This window comes from Falco cherrug, chromosome 1 (assembly GCF_023634085.1).
Source record: "Falco cherrug isolate bFalChe1 chromosome 1, bFalChe1.pri, whole genome shotgun sequence".
Classification (NCBI taxonomy): domain Eukaryota; kingdom Metazoa; phylum Chordata; class Aves; order Falconiformes; family Falconidae; genus Falco; species Falco cherrug.
Genome location: NC_073697.1, coordinates 59,545,794 through 59,572,529, shown reverse-complemented (window position 1 = coordinate 59,572,529; position 26,736 = coordinate 59,545,794). Strand labels below are relative to the sequence as shown.

Below are 26,736 nucleotides of genomic sequence, written 5' to 3'. Positions count from 1 at the left end.
GGCTTAATCTCTTTCTCAAAAGTCCCTCAGGAACAGACTTGACTGGGTGAGTTATTCTGATAATGGCAATCCGCACCACCAGTCATCTGTCCTACTGCCCTTTCTTCATTATGTTGCACAGATGTGTCCTTTTCTACCCCCTGCAAAGGTAGTGGCCCTAAGCAAGCTGCTCTACCAGACCAGGATATTCTGGGATCAAGTTGTGTGGATGTCTGTGCTAGAAGCAGCCCTCTCATACTCTGTTTTCCTGTGAAGCAGGTGAAGATGTACACCTGCTGTTACAGCGTGTTTATCTACAGCAAATGACATTTCTGGATTATGTCAGATCTTCTGCACAAGTACAGGCCAAGACTACAGTTGATTTGTTGACATGATGGAGAGGAGTTTACAATATGAAGCTATTTCCAGCTATTAGAATAACCTTTTCAGCTGCAAAGTTTGGACAGCATTTCTTGAAGTTCCTGTCAGCCCTGCCTTCTGATATTTTTGTTTGGTTGCCTTTTTTTTTTTGTGGTTGTGTGTTTTTTTTGTTTTGTTCAATTTTGAGGTAGAAGATAAAAGGGATGTATGTCAGTTTTAAAAACATATTTTAACAGATAGCCTTTGTTTAGCAAGAAGGGATCAATCCGTTGTTATCCTAATTTGCTTTCTGTTGGTGTTTATAGCACTGCAAGCAGAGGAGCAAGTATTTTGAAACCTGCTAGCTTGTTCTATTAGGCCAAACTATATCTGATTAGAGAGCAGGTTATGGTTTACCTGCCTAAAAATCTATTGCTCTCTAAAAAGTCGGGTTACTATAGAGGAACAAAACCAAAGCAAATTCTTTCCCTTTTCCTTCCCTCTATTCCACCTCCAAAAAACAAAAGCTGAACAGAAAAGTGGTTGGGCTGGAGGTAAACCTATGAAGCAAAGAGCAAAATGGAGAACATTAGCGATAGTGGTGTGCTATTCTGGGCATGAGATAATGGATCTCTGCTTGCCCATGGTGTAATGCCTTAGTAGACTGAAACACCAGAAGTTCATAATCCAAGTTACCAGAAGGAAACGCTTCTTTCCTCCTGGAAAAAAGTATCAAGAAGGTCTATAATTATCCCCAGAATCCATATAATCAATAGGGCTTTTGGTGCTGTGCTTACTTTGAGGGCTAGGTTCTGGCTCAGCTGTTTGCTCGCAGTGTGGTTTTTCTGCTCCTTGGCTGGCTTACCCTGGTACATAACTGGCGTTAGAGCTCTGCTGGGGCATCAGGTGCTGTGGAGGTGCGGGCTGGTGTGCTGTGATTTTGATTCTTTAGACAAGATCTTCTTTAAAGCTTATCCTCTGTGATTATAATAACTAGTTTGTTCCCCTGGCAAAATAGGATTATGGCACAGAGATCAGGTTGTATTAAAGAAGTTAATCTATTTCTGTTTGAAGAAACCGTAGCGTTGGAAAACTGCATTGTTTCCTGTATTTTTCCTGTGATCTTTCCTGGGTGAAATTACTTGTCTTAATAATACCTATCACCTTGCATTAATTCTGTCTGAGGGCTGCAATCTGTAAAGTCATGAAAATATTACTTATAAAATCAAGACATTTTTTAAAAAAACTTTTTTAAAATATAAGAGCAGTATTGATTCTTCCTCAAAAATATTTGACAATGTTACCATTAAGGTGAAGTACTGGAGGCGTAGGGGTTTCAGTCACTGATGATGTACAAAATTAAGTACAGGCAGAGCATTGACTATTGTCCCATCCATTTTTAGTCCAGTCATGACAGAAATCTGTCATGAGCAAGACTGTAGTGTAATATCACAGTTTGCTCTTTGAATTTGTTTCTAAGATTTAATATCACCAGTGTGCATACCGGTATTGATGATAAAAATGGACTGAAGTTACTGAAATTCTTTCATTCGAAAACATTGAATATTTATCAGATGGTGTGAACTTTTCACTGTTACCTTCGATTGGATTGTGGCTTTTTACCTATGACTTAATCAGAACCTCGTTTCTTTGGCCAAGCAATAACTTGGCACCCAGTAACTTACTGCCTCGCCATGACTGGTAAGTCAGCATTGTGTAGAAGTGACAGTGTTGCTAGTTTTTGTGGTTTTGCTACAGATTGAGAAATGTTATGTATTAATAGTTTGTATATCCATGGCAGCAGCTAAGGTTTGAGATTGAGGACCTCAGCTTTCTTAAAGATTGTAAGTTTCTGCCTTCTTGGTTGCAGAAAAGTTTAAAACCATGCACTGAATGTGTACAAAAGACACAGTATCTAGAGACAAGTACACATAATTCATTGCATTTAAAAAACCCTCATGAATTGTGGAGACAGACCCATGACCTTTGAACACTTGTGGCTGACAGTGCTGGTGTGTAGGCGTCTTAACCTTTCTGCTGGCTTTTGCATGCATGCCATTTCTACTGAGTTAGAGATCTATGTGGTTTTGGCTACAAAAGCTTTTCCGCTGTGATTAGCTTTCCTTTTGGTCTGATTTAAGCTTGCTTATGTGTATTTGTGACATAAACATATTCCTTTCCTTGTCATCTTAAAATCCCTTTTTGAAATACCCTTAAAAACTTCTTTTTTTAAAATTCTGTTTTAGACTTTATCGCATAAGGTTATCATATAGATATAAGTCCTGTGGTATTTTTCTGAAGTGTTTCATTGTGATTTTTTTTAAAAATACACCTCTACAAAATACATGCTGCAGAGATGAGGTCTAAAATTTTCCTCATTAGAACTCTGTTCGAAGCTGGGTGAGAGTTGGCAGAGTTGTTCGAGTCCAAGCAGTTTAAAAACACAGGTTTCATGTTGCAGACTCTCTAACCTAGACTTCATGGGACTCTTTGTCACTATTAATGTTAGCACTTGTCAAACGGAACAAAACAGAATAGGAGAGGAGGCTGTAAGCACCTAAAAAAGTAGGTCAATGGGCCAGCAGGTTATTTGGCCAGACAAGAGCAAGTGGCTTCATTGAATCATGCTGTAATTGTTTTTCTCCTGTTGGCAGATTGTTCTGTGCTTTAACTTCCTATGTTAATATTTACATCTGTGTTTTAACCACTTAAGAGCCTCTGTTAGGTACAGGGGAAGGAGAAACTTAACTTTTCTAATCAAATAAGAGGTAATTCTGGTGTTTTCCATTAAGCGCATTAATAAATTTAAGAGTAGCATAGCTTAGTTTTTAGATCCCAGCTTCCTTTTTAGAATTTAATATGCTTTAAAATAAAAATTTTCAGAAATGGTACAAGTACATTATTGTATAGTGAATACATTTTATTTTAAGAACCGTAAGCAAGGCAGATAGAAGCACAATAAAGATGAGAAAACTGATTTCATGTAACTTAAAAATGTGGAAAGTAGCATGGCTCAAGGGAAGAAACTATAAATGAAATGTAATGGTATAAAGAGACTGGAAATTGGTGGTCACATACTCATGCAGAGTTTTTTTATGGAAGAGCTGGATTTGTGAGGTTCATTTGGAATACATTCTTGGAAATGTTAATGAAGTGGGTTTTGAAAGAAGGGGTTAATGGCTGTGTCTGAGAGAGTAGCAGTAATGCAGCTGGGTGACTTTGCTAGTTGCAGCAGCATTCTACACATTCTGGAGTCTTGAGGGTGGCAATTCTGGAGATTTGGAGAGAAGACTTAACTCAGAAAGCCAAGAGAGGCCCAAGTAAGAAAGAGTTTCAGCAGAAAAGGTGTTAAAATAATGGTGTAAAGATATACTTTGAAGGTAGCAAGTGGAAATAAGGACGTAGATGGTGTGGGATGATACTGAATTTGAAATTAAGAATGACATCAAGGTTAAAGGTAAGCATAAAGTGATAGTTTAAAGCAGAAACTAAATTGTGTCAGAATATCCTGCTTATCAAGGAGAAGAGCTTTAAAACGAGGTGAATTCAGATAGTGAAATACTCAGGATATTTTTAATAAGCAGAATGTTGCGTTTATAAATTATTTTTGTTGAAATTACAACTTCTCTTTTATTAAAAGAAGTGATTATTTTACATCTCATTGATTTTAAAACACTCCTTTTTAATTTTTTTACAGTTCAGAATTCAATGCTTTTCTGCAGAAGAGGATACATCTAACTCCATATTGTTCTTCAGAGGAACCAGGTTTCATTCCTAAACCTCACACTTTAACAAGTCCCAAAGTGTAAAAGGTAAAGTTATATTCTTATTATTCCTATGGCTTTCTGTTATCAACACTGAAGGGCTGAGTAGCAATGTTAAGTAGTGTCTTTTGATCTCCAGAGTGCGACTGAATTTGAATCTTAGAAATAGGTGTACTCCTTGATTTCTGTAGTGTTTGCTTTAAACTTGACTGGTTTCATTGGCCTTATCTCTGCAGCCTTACCCATTGGCTTGTCTAAGCACTGAGAATGTTCAGTGTCTTGCAGATTCGGATGCAAAGACAGAAGGGTCAGACCTTGAAAAGTGAGAAATAAATGCACTACAAGTGCATTTCCTGTGGGCTTTCAGTTCTTTTAACTGTTTGTCTTGGATAGCAAAGCTAGGTTGCCAGTTCTGACATATAGGATCTGTATACTGTAACAAGTGAATGTTTTGTTGAATTCTAGAAATTGAGTGCTTTGTTAAAGTGAAAATACTGACTTTCAAATTCTGATTCTGCATAATGAAGATGTCAGTTATGTCACAGATGAAAGTCTTCTGTATTTGGCTGTACATGTATTTTTCTTTTGCAGATTAAGAGAACAAAATATCATTTTTCCTACAGATTTTTGTATTACTCTTCATCCCTATAATGTTAGGTATCAAATACATTTAAAAATTTAACACAGGGCTGAAAGTGTATTTAGTGCATACATGTATTAGTGCATACTGTGTAAGCTTAAATGAAAACAAGTTTCTAGCTGGTGTCTTGATTTTAAACTAATTCCATGCCAGCAATGGTAGTTTGCTTTTACTGCTGAGCAGCTGGTTTGCTGTGTGCTTTTGAGAAAAGTCCAAACAAACACTTCTTCATAATTTACTTACATCTTGCCATTTCTGGCTGGTTTTCAAATAGTGCAGCTCCATTACTTTATAAAACTTGGCCAACTAATTTGAGGAATTTAAGTTGTCAGTATGGTCAGTGTAATTCTTATTTTGAAGAATTGAAGTAAAGGAATGGTTTGCTTCCAGTGTGTTTTCAGAGCACTAGATTTTGGAGAATAAAGGCAAGATGAAGAGGTAGGTAAGAGGGCTCATGGGCATTTGGGCAAAACTGCACGCAAACCTTGTGATGAACCTTTAAAAAGGTAGTGCTGCAGCACAGCTCTCCCATTTACTTTCCTGCTACATTCAAGTTATGAAACTGTGGGGAGAAATACTAGTTTCGTGGAGCAAACCTGCATAGTATGTGGCTGTTGTAGACTGTGACAGTTTTGTTGAAACAGAAGCTTTCTTCCTCAGTTTCCCCATATATTAAAAACTGGGATAAGATTTTCATGGAACACTTTGCAGACTGGGTCATGGAGTTGCTGCCATATTTCTTTGTCGTATTAACACTGCAAGTTCCACTGGATTTGGCACTCTCAGAAACAAATCCTTCCTTCTCAGAAACTATTAGTCACTAAAATTATTAAACCTAGCTCAGGGTTCCTCAAACTACGGCCCGTGGGCTGGATACGTGCCCCCAGGGTCCTCAGTCCGGCCCCTGCTATTTACAGAACCCCCCTGCCTCCCTGTGGGGGGTTGGGGGGGAACCAAGCAGCCACAGATGGCTGCCTGCCACTGCATCTGCGCCCCGGCCCCCTGGTTAAAAAGTTTGAGGACCCCTGACCTAGCTCCTTTGAAATAAATGTAATGCCTTTTTACTATTAAGTTTGTAACATAGAAGAATTCCCAAATACCTGCAAGTTCAGCTCATATAAAACTTCTTCCTGCATGCAGTTGTTCCTTAATCACTGAAAAAGTTACAATTTTGATGCTCCATTTGAGCAGCCTCTGACAACTGACTTTTCTATATCAAAGGAAAAGATTGAATTTGATTGGTTTATGTTTGACTTTCAGCCTTTCTGTAATCTGTGTAGTTTTATAATTTTTGAATACCTAAAAGTAGGTACTTGTTGAATTAAATACTACTTTTAATTTTACGTTCCTTCTGTCACTCTTAATACATCATGCATGTTCTTTGTTCAAAATATGTACAGCTGGAAAACCAAAGGTTCCTGCTGAAACTTTGTAATGAGTAAGTGACTGCTTTAAGAAACAGCCAGGTTAAATAACTTTCTCACAGGAGATCACGTTCTAATAGGTATCTTAATTGTTACTGTTTTGTGTGTCTGTTATAACAATGTGCTCAAGAATAAAATATAGTAAGAAATAAATTATAGCTGTAAATTACTATATGCCAAATGCCTTCTGTTTGCATAAATTTCTAGATAGAATGTGTTATACTACTGAGAAGTCTATTTTACATCTGTTCCACCTTCAAATTTACGAGAGCCTTTTAGGTAGAAGTTAAAATAAAAATGAAAAGCTGAATCTGAATTCAGAGTCAGAAAAAGGGTTGTATTGGTTTAGTCCAGACTTATTTATCATGGCATTTAATAAAACAATGTTCTTTTGAACTTTCTGTCATGTAAAATGAGATATTAAGTCCAGGTTATGACGTTAATGGAGACTGCATTAGAGAAGGTAGGAGGGCAGAGCAGTAGGTTGGAAGAGAGTGGAAGATTAAGAGCAGCTTATAGAGAAGTGGAAGCTCGAGTATGCTCTAATGAAGAACCTGTTTATTCCTCCAGAGTCACGTTTTGATACTTTTTTCTTCTCTTATAGGCAAACGTACAAATGTCTACCACAAGACTAAAGTGTGATATGTTATGTTTTTTACCATAAGCACTCATAAAATGAGCTCCATTGCAGACAGGTATGTTAATAAATACTGAGAGTTTTGAAGGAATTACTGTTCAATGCTTTCTTTACTAGTCTTTTTCTATAGCTCACATACACAGAATATTAAATTTATGCAAGAAATAAGAGGAGTGAATTTTCGGCTATTTTTGACAACGTTAACTTTGGTAGTTGTTAGATGTGTTATTTTGTATTGGAAATACTGAGTTTTGTTTGTGTACTGTAATACTAAAAAATTTCATTTTCAGCTATGGAACAGCATCTGTGCAAGTTGAGCTGGTTTATAATGTTTATTTGGATTTATTTTTTTTAGTACTTCACTATTTGATTAAGGAAAACTAATACATTTAAACAATTAGTGATGCAGCATATGAGAGTAAAGTGACCTGCTAACCTATTTCAAGAGAAAAGTAATAGCTGAGACACGTTTTCTATTTGGTTCCTTGAGCAGGACTTTCTTAGCAGCTTAGGTGAACATCTGTCCTTAGTATTCTGTGAATTACCATTTTTGAGACTTCAGGCAATGAAACTTGCATCAAATTTATAGAAAGTTAAACCATATCAAAATATATAACAATAAATGCAAAGGGTAAAACTTCTGAAATGCTTCTTTGACTTGTCAGTTCTTTTAGTGAAGTTTTGTGGCATTTCACTGAGTCTTCAGCCTTTTGAATATATTAATTCCTTTTAAAAGCTTTATGTAGTAGCATACAAAATAACTACTTGCTAACATCATTGCTTATCATAATGTACAATTGATGATTTATCAGTTATAAATCAGAGAGATGAGGTAAGCTTTTTAGAAATATGGTTACTTGGCTTAAGGGAAGGAAACAGGATTATAAAAAAGGTGGGCATAGAGATCAATGTGAACAGCACTAAACAGACTGAAAGCAGACAGAAGTTGTTAAAGGAATAAAATGTGAATGTCCATTATACAGCAGTTTTGGAAAACAGGAACAGTTTTGACTTGACTTCTAAAACAAAAGGAAATGGAATAAAGGGCTTTTATGAAGTATACTGAGGCATCTTCAAAGGAAAACACGTTCTCATTTTCATATTTTAATACCTCTTCAGCAGTATGCAGACAGGTGTCAAGTTGAGGAAAAGTTATGTGATACTTGTTGAGAAAGCAAATATAATGAAGTAATCACTGGTTTTATTGATATTAATTGTATATTTATAAAATTACATATGTGGATGAGGTATGAGCATATTCCTCAGCCCTCTTCCATTAATAATACTACACTATTTAAGAAAAAATGTACTTTCTTACTATAAATACTTCCAATAATTGGAATAGAAGTTTTCAGTAGGTAAAAATAAGTTATATATGTTCTCTGTCATGTTTTCAAAAGGGTAAGGTAATGCAAATAATCCAGAAGAGACAGGAAAATAAAACAGTGTTCAATTCAGTGTTTGCATAGGGTTGTAAGTTCTCATTAGAAATAGTCTCAAAATCCTTTGAGTTGTTTCAGAAACGTAAGGGGTTTTGCTTTCTTTCTAGTAAAAGTTCTACACGGAGAACTTACAGCAGAGTTGGCTTCAGGTTATTGGTGATGGTCCTTGTTAGACATCTCAGTAAAACAGTGCTTTGGTTTCTTGATGTAATGGAGATGATGATTAATGAGCTCTGCCCCCCACCCCCTTCATTATGATTGGACTCCACAAGAGAGAAATTTTATACTCTCAACATTTATTTCTCTTCGGGTTTTTTTTCAGAAATGATGGAAGCATTTTTGATGGGCTGGTGGAAGAAGATGACAAAGATAAAGCAAAAAGGTAAGTTTTAAAGTTATTATTTAAAGCTAAGAAATGTCCTGTACTTGTACACTTCAACTTATGGGGGTGATCTCTAAACAATAAAAACGTGATTCTTTTATAAATAGTCATATTACTGAACAGCTTTCTTTTACTGTTATTCTTCAGATATATTGTGTATTTATAACTGTGGTTCAATGATTTGTATTTTTGTAAAAGAGTGCTTTATTCCAAAGACTTAGCTATACCGCTCTGTGAGAAGGAGGAAGCCACCCTTCAAAAAATGGTGTCTGAGATACAGAATAAGTGTGCTTGTGACACTCCTCACAGCAGGAATTCTTAAGGGGCTGTTAGCATCAGGAACCTGGCAGTAGTATGCAACTTACTGTAAGAAAGTTTCATAGGTGTTATAAAATGTTTCCTGTTCTGTTCTTCAGAGTGTCTAGGAACAAGTCTGAAAAGAAACGTCGAGATCAGTTCAATGTACTTATCAAAGAGCTGGGTTCCATGCTTCCAGGTAATGCTCGGAAGATGGATAAATCCACTGTACTGCAGAAGAGCATTGACTTTTTACGGAAGCACAAAGGTAATTATTTCTAATAATTAAAAAATATTTGTAAATTCTTTATTTTTTTAAATGATATTCACTTAGTACATAAAACATTAACAATTTTGCGGCTTCTTTAAGGAAATTGTAAAACAAATGTAAATAGCTCCTGAAGAAAGATGTTTAATATCACAATTTAGGTAGCACAGATATAATTTGACTTGTATCTTGCAAAAGCCAGTACTAAATTTTGTTTTGTCCCATAGTTGTCAAAGTCGTCTGTTTCATAAAACAAATAATTTATTTTTGAAATAACCTTGAAGTTTTTTGTTCTGGGCAGATGGAGACCTTTAGGATTAGTTGCTTCATAGCGTGCAGATTGTCAAAATTTTACTTCACAAGAAAACTGCTGATCCATTTCAGTGGAAGTACTTGCTGGAAGGACTTTGATGTTTAGATAAGACTGGTTTGAACAGTTGGTTTGTCTCTCCAAGGTCCACATAAAGCAAGATAAATCACTGGAAAACATAGTCTGAGGGAACTTAATGCTCCCTCTCATCATGCCAGGTATCTACACAACTGGCTGCTTTAAAAAAGATGATAAGGCGGGAGAGCATTGTAGTCTCCAGCAAGCATTACTAGGTAGGTTGTTTGATGAGAGAGGGTGGCATGCAGTGGGCATACAGGCAAGCAGCATAGGCGTCTTATTTTTTCCTATTAGCTAGAAGAAAACGCCAGAAAATCTATACTTTTAGCTGAACTTTCTAATATCAAGACATATCCACTGATGTATAAACCAATGAGTGTGTGTGTTTGTTGTTTTGTAAACTGTCATATGAAATGTCAAAATGATGAATGTCTTTGAATATCCTTCCTATGTTTTGTTTCTCTGGTTGTTTGCATCAGCTGGTGCTGGGATACACCCAGATATGTTGCACTGAAGTTCGTTACAGATCATTAGTTCTGTCATGAAAAAATTACTCCACCAAGTGTACATTTTTTATGGCTGTTTGATATTTATGTATTTTAAAAAATCCCTGTTTCTGTGCCTACACTTGTTCTTAATATGGCACCTTGTGGCTCACAATGCTAAAAACAAGATTAAAAATTGAAGAAAATTAACTCTTTTGCTAGTTAACCCATTTCCGCCAGTAATTTCTGAGCATCCATACTAACTCAAAAGCAGTAGGGACAAAAGAAGCAGCTATAAGTTTAGAAAATAAAGTAAGTTAATCTATTAAGTGGATTAGTAGGTATGTATTTATCAACAGTATGTGTGCTAATTTAAAGTATGTTAAGGTATGATAAATATTTTTCCATACCCTAGCGTGTTTCTTCCATTAGTGTTATGGTTCAAGTAGCACCAGATGGGTACTGAATAGTGCCATTAAAAGGGTAAACCTAACAATTAAAATGGAAAGGGAGGTGGGGTAATTTGTGTGAGAACTCATAAATTAGGGTTTTTTTTGCCAATTAAATTTTGATTATGCTGTTTCAATATTCTGAGACACGTTTGTCTCATAAGAGAAAATAAAGCAGTGTGCAAGCTCCTTTTCTGTAAAAGTCAGTTCTGTGGGTTCTAAGGCCTTTGTAAAAATTGGTTCTGTTTCAGAATCATGCTATCATGTATTGATGATTCCTATCATAAAATGTAGAGTGAAGAAAGAACACGTAGTCAGCAAGCAGCGCCGGTCATACTTTATTTTTCAAAGTGCTTTCTGAGAGTATTTTTTAAAATTATTATTATTATTTTTAGGATAAAGGGGCAAAAAGCAGCTCTGCAGATGGATGTCTGTTAGGTCATGGTGCATTTGTCCTTCACCTGGTGGGACTTTGTGTGACTGCACGTATCATATTAAGGACTCTAAAGCTCTGGCTGCCAGTGTTTACTAGCATTGCTCTGCACTGGTTTACATTAAAGTGTTTTGGACAAAATGTTGACAAAGTTCAGAAACATATTTTGCCTCCTGGGCTGCCTGGATCTGTTGCAATAAAGCAGAATGACCCTAGCAGTAAATGAATTGTTCAGTGCTGATTAGCTGCTTTATTGTTGAAAATCCTACTGTGTTCAGCCACCAGGTTTTGATTAACAGCATTGCTTCTGGTTCTTTCTGGACCATTTCCATGTTGGCCAGACTTGGTACTCTGGTGGCAGCTCCAGATTGGCCAGTGTGGGTTCTGTTTCTCATTGGGAAAAACCAGCAGGCTAAACACACTGAAATTGTATTACTGAGAGCTTGTCCTTGGCTAATGCTGCCTATCATCTTCCTTTGAATTTTTAAACAAGAAATTTTTGAAAATGATGAAATACTGAAGAATTTAGCTGTTTATAATTACAACTAGTAGATTGATACTCATACAACCCACAGATAAATACTACAGATCTTGGCCCAGCTGGCAATTTCTTTTGAGGATACTCAGTGCTGATGCAGAGTTGCTTCAGATGCTGGATCTGAAGATGGAGTTTAATGTGCAAGTTTTGTTATCCTCTGTCTGGTATCTGTCTCAGGAACGTGGCCTCCGTGCCCTTTATCTTTGAATGCAACCTTCTGCCAGAATTTTTAGGCATTTCACTGAAGTTACACATGTGAAACAAGTTCTTTCTATGTTACTTGGGCTTTGTTTTCAATATCATACTCGTTCTAATTACCGGAAATGTAAAAGGACACCTGTACTTGTGGTAAGATAATTCAGAATGGTTTGTTAAAGGCATGAACTTAAGCTTTTATTTAGTATAAATTCCTTCGACTGCAGAAGCCAGACTGACTTTTTCTTTAATTCTGAAGTAGGATGGTTATATGGACCAGAATGAGCCAGTGAATCAAACTTTTCCAGTTTTGAAGTGGAGATTATCTGTTTCCTGTGGACCAAGTGCATTAAGTTCCTTGAATTTTGCCTCTGCTTTGGTGGCAGATCTTTTCATTTCTGTGTCCTTTGACTTGCCCCTCAGCATTCAGTATTTATTCTGACTGACAAGTTAAATTTGGTGTAATACTTAGGCTGTCCTTATTCTCCAGCCCACTCTTAGTGCTTTGTGATGCCATTTCAAAATAAATAGCAAAAGCCTGATTGGTTTATGTTTTTTGTGAGATCTGATCATTCAAAGTTCTGGTCCATCTTATTTGTTGATATTTCTTTTCCCCTGTTGTTGCAACTTTCCACTTCTTGCCAGTTTCTTGCATGAAGTTGCTGCTGGTTTACTTACTTTTATTTAAGTCTAAAGCTTTTTTGTAGTTTTCCTCCTTCAGTCTGGGAACCAAAATTCTGGACTGTTCCAGCCCTTTGCATATTTCACTCAGTTGCAGGTTTTCTGTATTCTTTGAGCCATCTGAACTAACAAACTAGCTTACAGCTTTGTACAGACTTGTCCTTGAGAAATCATAAACCTTAAAGACGTGGTTTGGTTCTTTCGATTTGTCTAAATGCTTTATTCATGATTACTTGTTCAAGGTTGTTCTTACAACCAGCACTTCTGTAATGCGGTTGTTACTCATCAAAACTGCAAATACTACGTGGTTTTGCTTCTTGTTTCAGTTATCAGTTGATAAGGATGCATCAGCTTTCAAAACCTGGGATTTTTTTATTAATAATTTTTTTTATTTAGCAGCTGTTATTTCTCTTACCTATGTATGGCATGTTAATCTATATATTTCTCTTAAGTCCTACAGTAATCTCTGTTCAAAATTAATCTCTGTGTATGAATCGGACTGTAATTCTGCAGTAGAGTCTGTTACACAGCTCTTAACAGTCTTTGTTGAAACTCTACTCTTTTTGTAATGTAGCCTTATGTCTTTACAGAAAAGAGTGGGAAGAAGAGAAAGGACAGCAACAGCTTTTAGTGAAAAGGTTAGAATGACCAGGATTGGCCAAGATACTTGAAGATTAGGCATTTTAATGTTCTAAACTGATCAGGAATTTCGGCTTTCTAAATCTTTGAAAACAACACTCAATGATACATTTTATTATGGTCTCAGAGGAAAGAGTATTTTTCCATTGTCAAAATCCATTACTTACTGTCATAAACTTCAGCATTACCTTGAAATTTGGCAGGACTGTAGCACAAACTGGTAGAAGGAAAGAGAAGACAAATCTGATTATGACATAGAGGAGAAGACTTTTCTTTTTAAGGAACATCTATATGTAATGCGTTAACAACAGAGGAGACTGGAGAACCTTCTGCTATTTCCTACTGTGTGTATGTAGCTTAGTGGGACAATAATGGCTTTTGGGAGTGTGAACCCTTATATTGTATTTATGTTTCATTGTAGAAATTACTGCACAGTCAGATGCCAGTGAAATTCGACAGGACTGGAAGCCGACATTCCTTAGTAATGAAGAGTTCACACAGTTAATGTTAGAGGTATATTATTCCTGTTTTTCTGGGAGTAGAGTATTTCCTTACAGAGAGCCATTCCTTGATGAAATTTTTCAGTTTGATGGTATAGCTTTTTATTTTCTTATTTCAGTTGTAACTGCATGTTTTTATTAAAATTAAGTCAAAATTCCTAATGCATGCATTGTAATGCAAAACAATTTTTCTTCTAACTGCATTTTCGATTACATAAAACATTATAACAAAGCAAGTCCACAAATGAACATACTTACTGTCAAAGTGGATATTTTAAATGATCACCTTAAGGAGGGTACTAGTTAAATAAAGAATTGTTATGCATAAATTAAAATCTTAACCATAAAAAAGGCTCAACACATCCACGTAACTTGTAAGCAATAAAGTGTTTAATTTCTTTGCTTTTTGCACTTTCCAAAAATGGTGTGTGAACATTACTTTGCTAAAGATGATTACATGAATAGTTGGGATTACTACTACAAATAAACTTCCAGTATAAGCTATCATTTCCTTGGAAATAAGGATAAGTCATTTGTATCTTGATAGTGAAACAATTTTTAGTAACAGTTAAATTATTAAACTAAATGAACAAGCACTTTCTATTTTTATTCTTTAGTTAAAGCTTTTGTTTGAGGCAGATTTAAAAAGCAAAAAGTTCTGATTTTCTGTACTTATTTTTTCCAATAATTCTCTGTGATGAATTTGCATATTTTTTTCCAACGAGTTAGTAAGTTGCTTCTGTTTTTCAAGGGGTTTTTTAGCTGGTTTTGGCATTTCCTAAGTCCTCTTACAAAATACGTGTTCACAACTAGTGTCTGTAAAGCTAGAACTGTATGATACAAGAAATATTTTCAAAGATGTGAGCTTTAAAATTTCCTATTTAGAAATACAGTTCTGTCATGCTTTTATGTTTGGTAGCGTTCAGCTACAAGGTAGGTTGTTATGTTCAGTGGGAATAAGTTTGAGGTAAGCAGAAGATGAGGCAGGCAGAGCTGTATCGCACAATTTTCAAGTCTCTATAAATTGTTGCTACAAGTTTCTTTTGAGATTGGGAAGACTGAGATTTTAAACTTCCACCTTTTTTGCTTTTTTCTCTGGCTCATTTTTCTGAGTTTTGTGATGTTTGAAATGATGATGGAGTTGAAGATAACATGCAGGCATAGTGGGAGTGGGGAAACAGTGGCTAGCTGTATACAGGCTTGCTTCTGAAACCATAGATTATTTAAGAACAGAACAGCATGGGAATTATAAAGCTCATAGTGTAAAAGCAGACTTAAGAAGTAGTAATGAAAGGCATTCTCGTTTTTATAGTAAACTAAAATTGATGTAAATTGTTCTCCATGTTGAATATAGCTTAACATTTTTAATATGCTCTGTTTCTTTTTATTTAACTGCCTATTATGTTTAATTTCAGGCTCTTGATGGTTTTTTTTTAGCAATTATGACAGATGGAAATATAATATATGTGTCTGAAAGTGTAACTCCCTTACTTGAACATTTGCCAGTAAGTACAAATTGCTTTCTATAATGTATCAGTTTGTCTGTGGATGGTGTTCTGCTATGGGTACTAATGAATCGTTAGCCTTTTTGGCATTATAGAGGATATGTATGCTTTGTTTTAATGCTTTTGCCTTTTCTTCAGCACAACTTCTTTCTACTGGTCTGTCTCCTATATTAAACATTTACTTTGGAAATACAGAATACAGTCAGCACTATGTTAGGCAGGATTATGAAGTGCCAGACTAGCATCGGTTTCTCTTTAACATAGCTGAAATAACAGTTGACAGCAGGACACCCTTTAGAGTTCACACCTATCACAGCCTCTACGTGAGTCAGAGGGTTATTGCTAAAAAGTGATATCCTTGGAATTTTTTTAAACTACTTTTTTACTCCTTTCTTGCCAAAGAACTCGTAAGACATGCATTGCTGCCGGTTCTGCTTTTTAAGCTAGATACATACTTTGGGTTATATCACATTCACTCATCTTTAATCTTAGTGGCATTGCTCACTGGTAAATTTAACATTGTAGTTTTTAAAGTTACCTTTGAATAATGTTGTTCTGAAATGAAGCAGATTAGTACTCAAAAACGCAAACAATTGATGAGTGAAACAGTGAGTTCTTTTCCAGAAGAGAAGGACAAATGACTGTTAAAGGCTAGGTGCCTTGCTGTGTTTTTGTAAATATCTGAGTTATTTACATGCTGAGTATTTTGTTAAACTTGGAGTGGCGTATTTAAAAAATGATTCTGCAGAACATGAATACCCCTAAGGTATGCATGGTATCAGCCTGCAAATTTTGAAAAATGTACCGGTAATTATGATTAGTTTTTTTTAAAAAAAGTCGAATTTATCAAGTTCTCGGAGGCACATTTGTACTTTGCTTTTAGGTGTGATTTATATGTTGCAACCATACATTCTGTGATCACTGTTTTCTGAATACTTAATCAAATGCATTTGTGCACATGATTAGTTGTTCCATTGTTCAATTTTATTGCATTCATCTCTGTTGTTCCCAGTTTTGTGTACATAGTTGTGGAACTAATTATGAAATAATGTTGTGGGTTGACCCCAGCTGTCAACTAAGCACTGCACCAGTGCTTGCTTGCTCACTCCCACCTGAAGGGATGGGGGAGAAAATTGGAAAAGTAAGAAAACTCCTGGGCTGAGATAAAAGCAAAAGTCATGCACAGAAGCAAAGCAAAACAAGGAATTCATTCACCACTGCCCATCAGCAGCCCGGTGTTCAGCCACCTCCAGGAAGGCAGGGCTCCATAATGCCTAACAGTTACTTGGGAAGACAAAAGGCATCAGTCCAAACATCTCCCCCTTCCTTCTTCTTCCCCCAGCTTTGTATGCTGAGCATGACGCCTTATGGTTTGGAATATCCCTTTGGTCAGCTGGGGTCAGCTGTCCTGGCTGTGTCCCCTCCCAACTTCTTGTGCACCCCCAGCCGGCTCGCTGGTGGGGTTGTGTGAGGAGCAGAAAAGCCATTGGCTCTGTGTAAGCATCGCTCTGCAGTAACTAAAACATTCCTGTATTATCAATACTTTTCAGCACAAATCCAAAACAGCACCATACTGTCTACTATGAAGAAAATTACCCCAGCCAAAGCCAGCAATTGTATTTATAAAATCAATTGCAATTGGATATAATTATTGGTAACATGATAACCTATATGATGTAGGGAGGGTCTGTCTTTTGTTCCAAGAAATTATTTCAGTGTAGAGGATGCCACTGACAGGTTACAGTGCCCTAGAACAACTCCCTATAATTTCTAATTAAAATGCTTCTTTACATGGAATTTTTGCATCCCAGGGAAGTTAATACAAGACTCCATTGTACTTCAATATGTATTTTTATCTGCTTTTCATTTAGTGTTTTTCATTAAAGGTTTTGCAGTGCCGAAATTAAGACATAAAAGTGAGATTTTTTTCATGCAGAATATTCATGTGTATTCCAGCAGGTGGCTTTGTTGAGTCAGTAATGTTCTTCTGAATTGTGGAATTGTTTTGCATTTAAATAGTAGGCTTTGTGACATTATACATCTTGCACTAGTTTAATGCTTATGAAATCTTTTTCTTTCAGTCTGATCTTGTGGATCAGAGTGTATTTAATTTTATCCCAGAGGGGGAACATTCAGAAATTTATAAAATACTGTCTTCTCATCTGCTGGAAAGTGGTTCATTGACACCAGAATACTTAAAATGTAAGTAGTTACTGCAGGTTAACCTGTGTAGGCAGCTCAGACCCCACAGCCACTCACTCGCTCTCCCTAGTGGGATGGGGAAACAGTCAGAAGGGTAAAAGTGACAGAACTTGTGGGTTGAGATAAAGATGGCTTAACAGGTAAAACAAAAGCCATGTACGCAAGCAAAGCGAAATAAGGAATTAATTTGCTACTTCCTATCAGCAGGCAGGTGTTTAGCCATTTCCAGGAAGGCAGGACTCCATCGTGTGTAATGGTTACTTGGGAAGACAAATGCTGTAAGCAGAAATGTCTCCCCCCTTCCTCCTCCTTTTCTCCCCCCTCCCTCCTCCTTTTCTCCCCCCTCCCTCCTCCTTTTCTCCCCCCTCCCTCCTCCTTTTCTCCCCCCTCCCTCCTCCTTTTCTCCCCCCTCCCTCCTCCTTTTCTCCCCCCTCCCTCCTCCTTTTCTCCCCCCTCCCTCCTCCTTTTCTCCCCCCTCCCTCCTCCTTTTCTCCCCCCTCCCTCCTCCTTTTCTCCCCCCTCCCTCCTCCTTTTCTCCCCCCTCCCTCCTCCTTTTCTCCCCCCTTCCTCCTCCTTTTCTCCCCCCTCCCTCCTCCTTTTCTTCCCCCTTCCTCCTCCTTTCCCCAACTTTTATTGCTGAGCACAGTGTCATATATGGTATGGGATATCCCTTAGGCCAGGGGTCCTCAAACTTTTTAACCAGGGGGCCGGCGTGCGGATGCAGTGGCAGGCAGCCATCTGTGGCTGCTTGGTTCCCCCCCCAACCCCCGGCGGGGGGGGTGTCTGTAAATACTGGGGGCCGGATTGAGGGCCCTGGGGGGCTGTATCTGGCCCGCGGGCCGTAGTTTGAGGACCCCTGCCTTAGGTCAACTGTCCTGGCTGTGTCCCCTCCCAGCTTCTTGTGCACCCCCAGCCTGCTCGCTGGCAGGGCAGTGTGCGAAGCAGAAAAGGCCTTTGCACTGGGTAAGCACTGCTCAGCAATAGCTAAAACATCCCTGTTATCAATGCTGGTTTAGTCACAAACCCAAACCACAGCAACATATGAGCTGCTATGAAGAAAATTAACTCTATCCCAGATAAAACCATTACAGTAGTTATGTTAAAAATAATCTGCAGTGTGTTAACATGATCAGTTCTTTTTCTTCTAAACAGAAAAAGGGTGAGCCTTGAAGAACAAAAGTGCTTTTTGTTGTTTCCCCCCTGCTGAAGAGTAGAATTTTCAGCATTCCATTGCATTTCACTCTGTGACTTTCCCATGTATAAGAAAGTTTCATCTTGTTTATATAGCTTCTATTTAGACAGTTGTAGCAGTTGGCAAGAATAAAAACATAGCAGCCTAATGAGTTTTGGAAGTGCACGCTTTAGTAAACAAGTTCAGGGCAGCTGCTGCTTTAAAATAGCTCTAGTTTTTCGGGGGGTTCTGTCACTAGCATTCAGACCCTTCATGCACAAATTCTAAAGGAGTTCTTTTCTTTAGGTTAGTTAATATCACGGTGGTTAAAAGCAGAGGCTGTAGTCATTTGTAATCACAACACTTACTGTATCTCGATAAGTGTGCAGCTTAATTATTCCTGCTTTTCATTTCATGTTGTCTGTGCATTTCATCAAGCGTATAACCTATTAATTTGTTTATTCTTTTCTCAGCGAAAAATCAACTAGAATTCTGTTGCCATATGCTGCGAGGAACAATAGATCCAAAAGAGCAACCTACGTATGAATACGTAAAATTTATAGGAAATTTCAAGTGTTTGAATAACGGTAAGTAATTTCAGTAATGTTAGCGTGGAACATCTAGGCAGCTTCAGAACTAAACAGGCTTGGGACCATTGTGCAAACCTTAATGATGAACTAAAATCAGTCTTTCAAAAGAAGATTTTGAAGCAGAGTTATATCACTTCTTCATTGGTTTAGTGAAAAAAAAGAAAAGCTGCCTATCAGGTATTGCAGGTCTGTGTGTTTGAATGTGAAATGTAGTAATTATGGTTAATGCTTTCAATTAAAGAAAACTAGTATCTTGTAAAATATTTTTACAAGAATGTAAGAGAAATTTAAGCAAAGACTTTAAAATAAAAAGCCTGGATTTAGCGTATGGATTGAAGCATAATCCATACTTACTTAAGCAGGTGACCAAGTAACTTGAAGATCAGTGGTACTGAGTACCTGCAGTTCTCGTTATGCAGTGAGCTGGGAAGTAAAATGTGCTTTCAGTTCTGTGCTTTCACCAACAGGAGTTACCACTCAGATAAGTGGGTGGGCCAGTACAGTTTTCTGCACTGAGTTCCTTCTCCCTTCCATTGAAGTTATTTTTATTAGTTATATACTCGTATTATTTCTCTGTACTACGTCTCCAATCTGTTTGGCCAGCCTGTGAAGCCTGTTTACTTGAGAGGCATTTCGTCAGCCAGACAAACGGCTTGTGCGACGTGGTCAGTAGTATATCTTCATAAAGATCGACCCCCAAAATGTTATCAAAAACAGTATCTTGTAAATAAACCTGTAGGGTTTTTATGTGGTGTCAGTATTTTTCTCACAAAACAGGGAGAGGTTGGGTCTTAGTGCCAAATGCAGGTATGTAATATTATAGGAAAGACAAGAAACAGGCCTGAAAAGGCCAAATATGGTGCTAGTCTTGGAAAGAGGAGGGTTTGGGAAACTGCAGACCTATCAATTGCATTTCAATATTGGGAAATACTCTAGAACAAATAATTAAACTACACGTGAATTTCAGGAAGGCCAGCAAGGAACTGAATAGCAACCATTGTGGATTTTTCAGGTAAAGATAGCAGCAAATCAAGTCAGTTACCTCTGCCAAAGATAAGTTACCTCTGTGGATAAGAGGACAAAGCACAAATAAATGACAGATTTTTTAATATGCTTTAGGCAGTTACCATAATCTGTTCTTGCAAACACGTAAGGGGATCACATGTTAATTGAAATTGCTGGAGAGTAGCTGCAGAAACTGGTTGGAAAGGTTACCAGTGTTCATTGTCAAAATGGAGTTTTAATGAACGTCTGGATTTAAACAGTATTTTCATTAACATAGTTTGCAGTCATGAAATGATGCAAGAACACTAAAAACAAGATAAGAATTCAGCCCCAAGTTTAGAAAATAAATTATTTTTTGAGAAAAAACCCAGACAAATTGACTAAGTAATCAAATGCAAGTTACTCCATGTAGGAATAACAAACTATATGACCAGGACAAAAGGTTATAGTCAGCTAGATACCAGTCCTTTAGAAAAAGGAATTAACTGGGGAATGTAAACTGAACATGACCAAATCACCATGACCAACCACCAAGCTGTGAAATGCCAAAAGGCCCTTTTAAAGGATAGTCTGAACCATATGAAATAATCCCACTGCAATTCTTAGCACCTGTATGTCCTTATCCAGTTTTTGACACTTACTTGTTGGAAGTAAAGCAGTTGAAGGGAGTTCAGAGTAGAGCAGTGAAAGCAATCAGAAATTTAAAAGTCTTAACTTACAAGGCAAGATAAATTCTGAAGACCAAAGGAGAAGGGATAAGATAAAGAGGAAGGAATTTACCTGTTCTCTTTCTGATGGAAAGAGCAAGGAGCTGTAAGTTTAAATTGCATGAAGAAACTTCAGTAGAAGTTCTCATCTGGAGTTGAACTTGAACCAGTTAGGCTTGGAAGGGCTTGACAGCAGTTTGGAGTCACCATCTCTAGAGCTTAGTAAAGATAAACTAAATTGATATCTGCTGGAAATGAAAGGTAAGGTTAATCTGTTTTGAGGTCTAGTCCATCCCTTGCCCCCTTGTGATTCCATCCACCTCTGTGATTCAGTATGTGGAATCTGTTTGTTCTCAGCTCAGTGTCCTGATTTGTTCACATACGTATTACATAATTATGTCTTTGATAGTTGTTACTTAGTATGTCTTCAGCTTGTGTCATTTGAATGTGATGGAAGCCTAGAAAAAAATAGTTACCTCAAAATCTAAAAGAAAAAGTTAGCAAAACCTGATAAAAAGAGAAGTTTTACAAGATATTTTTGAAGCAAGTATATTCCAGTCATTTTCAGTAGTTACCAAGAAGGATTAGAATTGCTATTATTTTCTTAGAAGTGCTCTGTCAGGTAATATCATATTAACTGTAATTTTCATTCCTTGAGAAAGTTACCTGGTGGCTGTGTACCCATTACTACTCTACAACTACTATTCCTGTGCGTATTTGTGTATATGTAGCATTTTTCTTAATGCATGTTGTTATAAACAAAGCACATTAGATAAATATTGGGCCATTTGTCTTGTGATCTTATTGCCGTATTCCTCCACGCTTATATTGTAGTGTGTTGACCTCCTCTCCTCTATCTTCCCTCAGTTCCCAACTCAGCGCACAATGGTTTTGAAGGAACTATTCAGCGATCTCACCGACCTTCATACGAAGACAAAGTTTGCTTTGTAGCCACAGTTAGATTAGCTACACCTCAATTTATCAAGGTATTATGCACAAATGAAACCACTTTTGTATCATTTTTACATGGACTCTGAACAGGAAAGCTTCAGAGAGAATGCACACATTTCAAATATTATTAATGAAAACCATAAAGGATTTTATTACATGAAACTGAAAGTGTGTTTTTTTCTTCACACATAGATAGGTTAAACATTGTGCAAAAGGCTAAATGTTATGCACAGCATCAAATGAAGTTATGGTGAATACAATTTCTAAATAATCACATAAAATAGTAATATGCAAGAAATAAATTTAGAAGTCCATAGGAATATAAATTAGCAAGTTTAACATAAACAAAGATAGCAGTGAGATTACATGGAGAAATTAATATTTTAGTTGAAATTTGGATGTGAGTTTTATGCTGATGGTCTTGCTGTACCTTGACACAGAAGCAGATCTGGTAGGGCTTAATGAAAGCTTGCATTACTTGTCAGTAACAGAGAGTTGGTTTTGAGGTAACAGAACTCTTTTTGTTTTGTTTCAGTGCTGTTATTCAGTAACTTGGTCGTTTAAAAAGAACATTTTGCTTAACTGCAACTATGCAGTGAAGGTATCTTTCCAAGTTTAGAATTGATTGTGGATGAAGTTAGTAGTTTACTAAGTATAATCCTGTTCCTCACCAAAATCAGTCAAATACTCAAGATACAGTACAGGATAGTCCGTGGTGGTGACTCAGATTATATGTTTTATACAAATATATTAATCAAGGTACAAGATAGTCTACTATCTAACGCTTGTTCTTGCAATTCAGTTGTAAAAAATGCCATGAAATGTATATATGGCACATCGGTAAGCTGCTGTCCGCCATGCAGAACCCTTTGACCATTTAAATTTTCTGCCCATAAGTTGAATGCACTGGTGTCTTAAGCTGAAGATCGGTGGTGGTAGCCTCTGAAGATGTGATATATACTTTGCACTTTGACAGCATAGTAGGGAGCCTGTGGAGAAATCAAACTTCTTCAATTCTGGCAGGCTGAATAGGAACTGGATCTCTCCAAACTGCATGCCAGAGAAAGTTTGTTGTCTATTTTTTCCTCAAGCCATGGAAATCTTTCATCTGACACTTTTCTTCCCATGTGGGTCTAAATAATGTTCTTCCTGTTATACCTACAGTTTGTAGAGATGTTACATGTGTACTTTTTGCTGCATGAAATGCTTGGGGGAATAAAGACCAACCGGGCATTATTTGCAAATATTTTTGTCTTTTAGTCTGACAGGAATATGCTATAGTAAAACTGGTTTTCCTACTTCTGGAACGGGACATTTGGAAGTTGAGGAACATCTGTTTATGATCTTTTCAGGTCTGTCAGTCTCCTGAGGGTAAAAGCATTACAGATTATATGGCCAAAGTTTCATTCCTCTACCTGAACTTCTGAGCCCCTACTGCCTAAGGAAGCTTTCATGTTACAGAGGTGTTAAGATCCTCTCAAGGGTTTCAGTTAGTGCTGTTCATCTGGGGAATCTTCTTGTGAAGAAGACCAACATGAGAGTGAAGACTTTTAATCTGAAAATTACTTGCTTATACTCTTTGGATACCTTCTGTTAGCATTGAATAGACTACAGCAAATAAGTGTAACTTCAGGAGCTTCACCATCTCAGTAACTTTACTACCAGATGTGTGGTGCAGCCAGTAATGAGATGCGCATTTTAGTACTGGATTGCCTTATTTAAGGTAGAACCTGCCTGCTCATCTGCCACTTTTTGTCTTTATTTCAGATGGTATATGGTTCTGGATTTTTTTTAACCTAGAATGTAATTTCTCAAGGATATACAGTGCTTTTGCAGAAGGCCATAGTATTATTGAGAATAATCTCAGAAAGTTCACATTTTTGTTTTCTGCATATGACCCCACCACTTTTGTGACAAAATACGCCACAGATTTTGTTTCCTCAGTGAAGGGATTTGGCTCTACACATTCTTTAAAAATTTGTCTTGCATTTTAGCTGATAGATGGTTGAATCCTGTCAAGCAGGTAGGCTTAATCCAGCCAAAAGGATTCTACCAGAATAGTTTTTGTTATAAATTAAAGTCCTTTCTTTTCTAGATGCCTTGTTGAACAAGATAGCTTCTGCCCAGGAGTATTTTACAGTGGAATATCTGCAAATCATTAATACAAATACATTGAGTAATTGGATGCTAACTGGCTGCCAGCTCCTCTTTAACAATGATGTTTTTACTGTGATTTTACTCCCTGCACTACGTTATTTTTACTTTTGTTCTGAATCTTAGGAAAGTAGATGAACTTTAGGGTTTAGGGGTAGTTTCAGTTTTGAAGGTTAAGTCTTACTAACTGGAAGTCACACCAAGAATCATAAATTTGTGCGCAGGATGATTTTGTTCATTACCTTCATCATATAACTCACTTTCTAGTCACTGCCTTTAGATTTTACATGATGAAGGTGAGGAAAAAATATTGCCTAGGTATGTTCAATTTTTTTTTTCATAGAAAGAAAACTTAGAAATATCTATTTAAAGAACTGCAAAATATGCACTTAAACTCTCTGTGTTGTAATGTGGAAGAATGTAAAGGAAGGTGGTCTCTTTGTAGGAACAACAGTTAGTCTACTGTATTTTTTCTGTAGGACTATTTTAGTTACAGATGTTTGCAGGGCAGCAGGGTGCTTGTCTGTCCACATCTGTCATGAATATTATGTCACTGCAGCAGCAGCTTCCATAGTGTGGTCTGCAGGAAACTGTTGTGGTATCTGATCATCAATAGATTCTACTGTGTTCCTGGCAATGGGAATACCGTTGCAAGTTCCTACAAGTATGACACAGTGTGCAGGTGTTCAAAAAAGGATTTACTGATCTGTAATTTTATTATAATTCTTTGACGGGTGTATGCATGCATGCATGCATTCTATCATCCATCTTTCTTTTTGTAAGGCAGTACTAGAGGAGTTTGCAAAAGAACTGATTGCCTTGGGGTACTTGGCTCTGTTACTGTCTCAGCATCAGGCACAGTACTTGGGGCATCTTTACCTGTCTGGAAGGGGATGATAGAAATTGACTGACATGCACTGATTGCACGTGTCTGAGCAGAATACATTTAAAACGATGTACAGAATATCTTGAGGATTTGTTGTAATAGTGGAGATGCAATCATTCTTGTACTTTTCACGAGTTCTAAACATAAGAATAGGGTGTTCTTTGTAGTATGTCTGTGCCTTCAAGCCAAAGTGATTCAGATTACTCTGTATTTACAAAAAGGTAGAATCGTATTCCTAAACTCAAAATAACATGACCATCTTGCTAATGTTGGGTTTTACACATTATAAGCATAAATTGTAATCGGAGTGTCTGGTGGGAGTGTTTCATGTCATCTTTTGCTTGTTAGAAGTTAAAAGCTTAAGTGCAGGAACTATGGATTTCTGCTTGTACTGCTGTGGTTGTAGATAACTGAGTTTGAGTTTCATCTCACACCAGGGTTGTTCCATTTAAATCAACTTAATGTCAACCTCGCACAGCTGAGATTAGATTCTACCTCATACTATGCATCTAAACAAGCAAAACCAATGAAGCTGTCTAAAAATAATAACTATTGTAGACTTACCTACTAACTTTAGGCAAGTCTGAATTTCAAAAGAGTTTATGAATTAGAATAGAGCAGTTTTGAGAGAGTGTTGGTTTTTGTGTGTTTTTTTTTCTTCTTTTTAGGAAATGTGCACTGTTGAAGAACCCAATGAAGAGTTCACATCTAGACATAGCTTAGAATGGAAGTTCCTATTCTTGGATCACAGGTGCAATTCCTTCTATGTATAGCAGTAATAGTAGCTGAATCACAGTGGTGGCTATAGTATTTAGAGTTCGCTAATCAGCATTAACTACTCATAGCTTGTGTTGGGTTAATTTTTAATTTTTTTCAGAGCACATGCTGTAATCAAGAAAACTTAAATAATGAAATACTTTTGTTTGGCTTTTTTGTGTGAAAATAAAATGACATTAATTTTTGTATTAATTAGGGCACCTCCAATAATAGGTTATCTTCCATTTGAAGTTTTGGGAACATCAGGCTATGATTATTATCACGTGGATGATCTAGATAATCTGGCAAAATGTCACGAACATTGTGAGTACGACTAAGTTGCTAAAACAAACAAGTTTGTTTTATAGATGTTTCGTGTAAAGTTTGTTAAATTGTACAACTGTCATAGAGAAATTTTGTGATATATTTGAGTGAAGCATCTTTACTCCTGTTTGACATTATTGCACTGCTGATCTTCATCTTTTTTCTTTTGATAACAGAACTACAAAAACATTTAACTTTATCTTATTATTTGGAGTTTTCATGGTGGTAAATTGAGTGCACAGCACTATCACAAATACTTCTTCAGTTCTTCCATTAGCATTTAAAAGGCTTGTTTAATACATGCAAAAGTTGTTTGAACATTTAATAGAATAAGCTTTCTGTTTAGCTATGTTTTTCTTTATAAAGCTGTATTTAAGTTTTTTGCACGTAAATTTTTCAGAATATGTTAAAAAACCCCACAAAAACGGAAGTTTGAATTCTGCAGTTCTCTGAAAAATGCAGTGTAATTTTTTTTTTATAGAAAGCTACAGTTTAAAATCTGTTCTTTATCATTGTCATAATACTGGATTTAGACATGGTTTGGGACCATATGAAGCTGGGAAATAATGTTTATTATGCAATTGCAATATTTACAGCCTGGAAAGACAGTAAACTTTATTCTTTACTTCTATAGTAATGCAATATGGGAAAGGGAAGTCATGTTACTACAGATTCCTTACAAAGGGACAACAATGGATTTGGCTGCAAACACATTACTATATCACGTATCACCAGTGGAACTCCAGGCCAGAGTTTATTGTCTGTACGCACACTGTTGTAAGGTAAGTTATTTTAAAAAAATCTGTATTAAGAGATTCTAATGTCATGGGAGCTCTATTGTTAGTCTTTTTGGAGGTAGAGGAATCATAGCAGTTTAAAGAATCATTGGAACACTTCCTGAGATACTTTGTAAGCAAGGTAGCTCTGAGGAGTTTGGTTTTTGAGGTATGTTTTTTAAATCATTCAAGATAATAGTAAATTTTT

At 36.7% G+C, this 26,736-nt stretch overlaps 1 protein-coding gene across 6 annotated transcripts in view; it reads left to right on the top strand.

The window, feature by feature from the left end:
• The window catches only part of CLOCK (clock circadian regulator), a 68,032-nt gene that overhangs the window by 25,092 nt on the left and 16,204 nt on the right, over positions 1–26,736 (top strand). For 5 of the 6 annotated variants that reach the window (XM_055710098.1, XM_055709934.1, XM_055709880.1 and 2 more), the window contains exons 5-16: positions 4,037–4,151; positions 6,772–6,862; positions 8,569–8,628; positions 9,045–9,193; positions 13,423–13,514; positions 14,917–15,006; positions 17,088–17,208; positions 18,853–18,966; positions 21,549–21,667; positions 25,341–25,423; positions 25,646–25,752; positions 26,387–26,534. In XM_055710098.1, the coding sequence (XP_055566073.1) occupies positions 6,816–6,862; positions 8,569–8,628; positions 9,045–9,193; positions 13,423–13,514; positions 14,917–15,006; positions 17,088–17,208; positions 18,853–18,966; positions 21,549–21,667; positions 25,341–25,423; positions 25,646–25,752; positions 26,387–26,534 (1,130 nt within the window). In that variant the 5' untranslated portion in view covers positions 4,037–4,151; positions 6,772–6,815. Of the gene's footprint in view, positions 1–4,036; positions 4,152–6,771; positions 6,863–8,568; positions 8,629–9,044; positions 9,194–13,422; positions 13,515–14,916; positions 15,007–17,087; positions 17,209–18,852; positions 18,967–21,548; positions 21,668–25,340; positions 25,424–25,645; positions 25,753–26,386; positions 26,535–26,736 lie in introns of those variants that run through there. The other variant, XM_014286982.3, reaches the window with a different exon arrangement.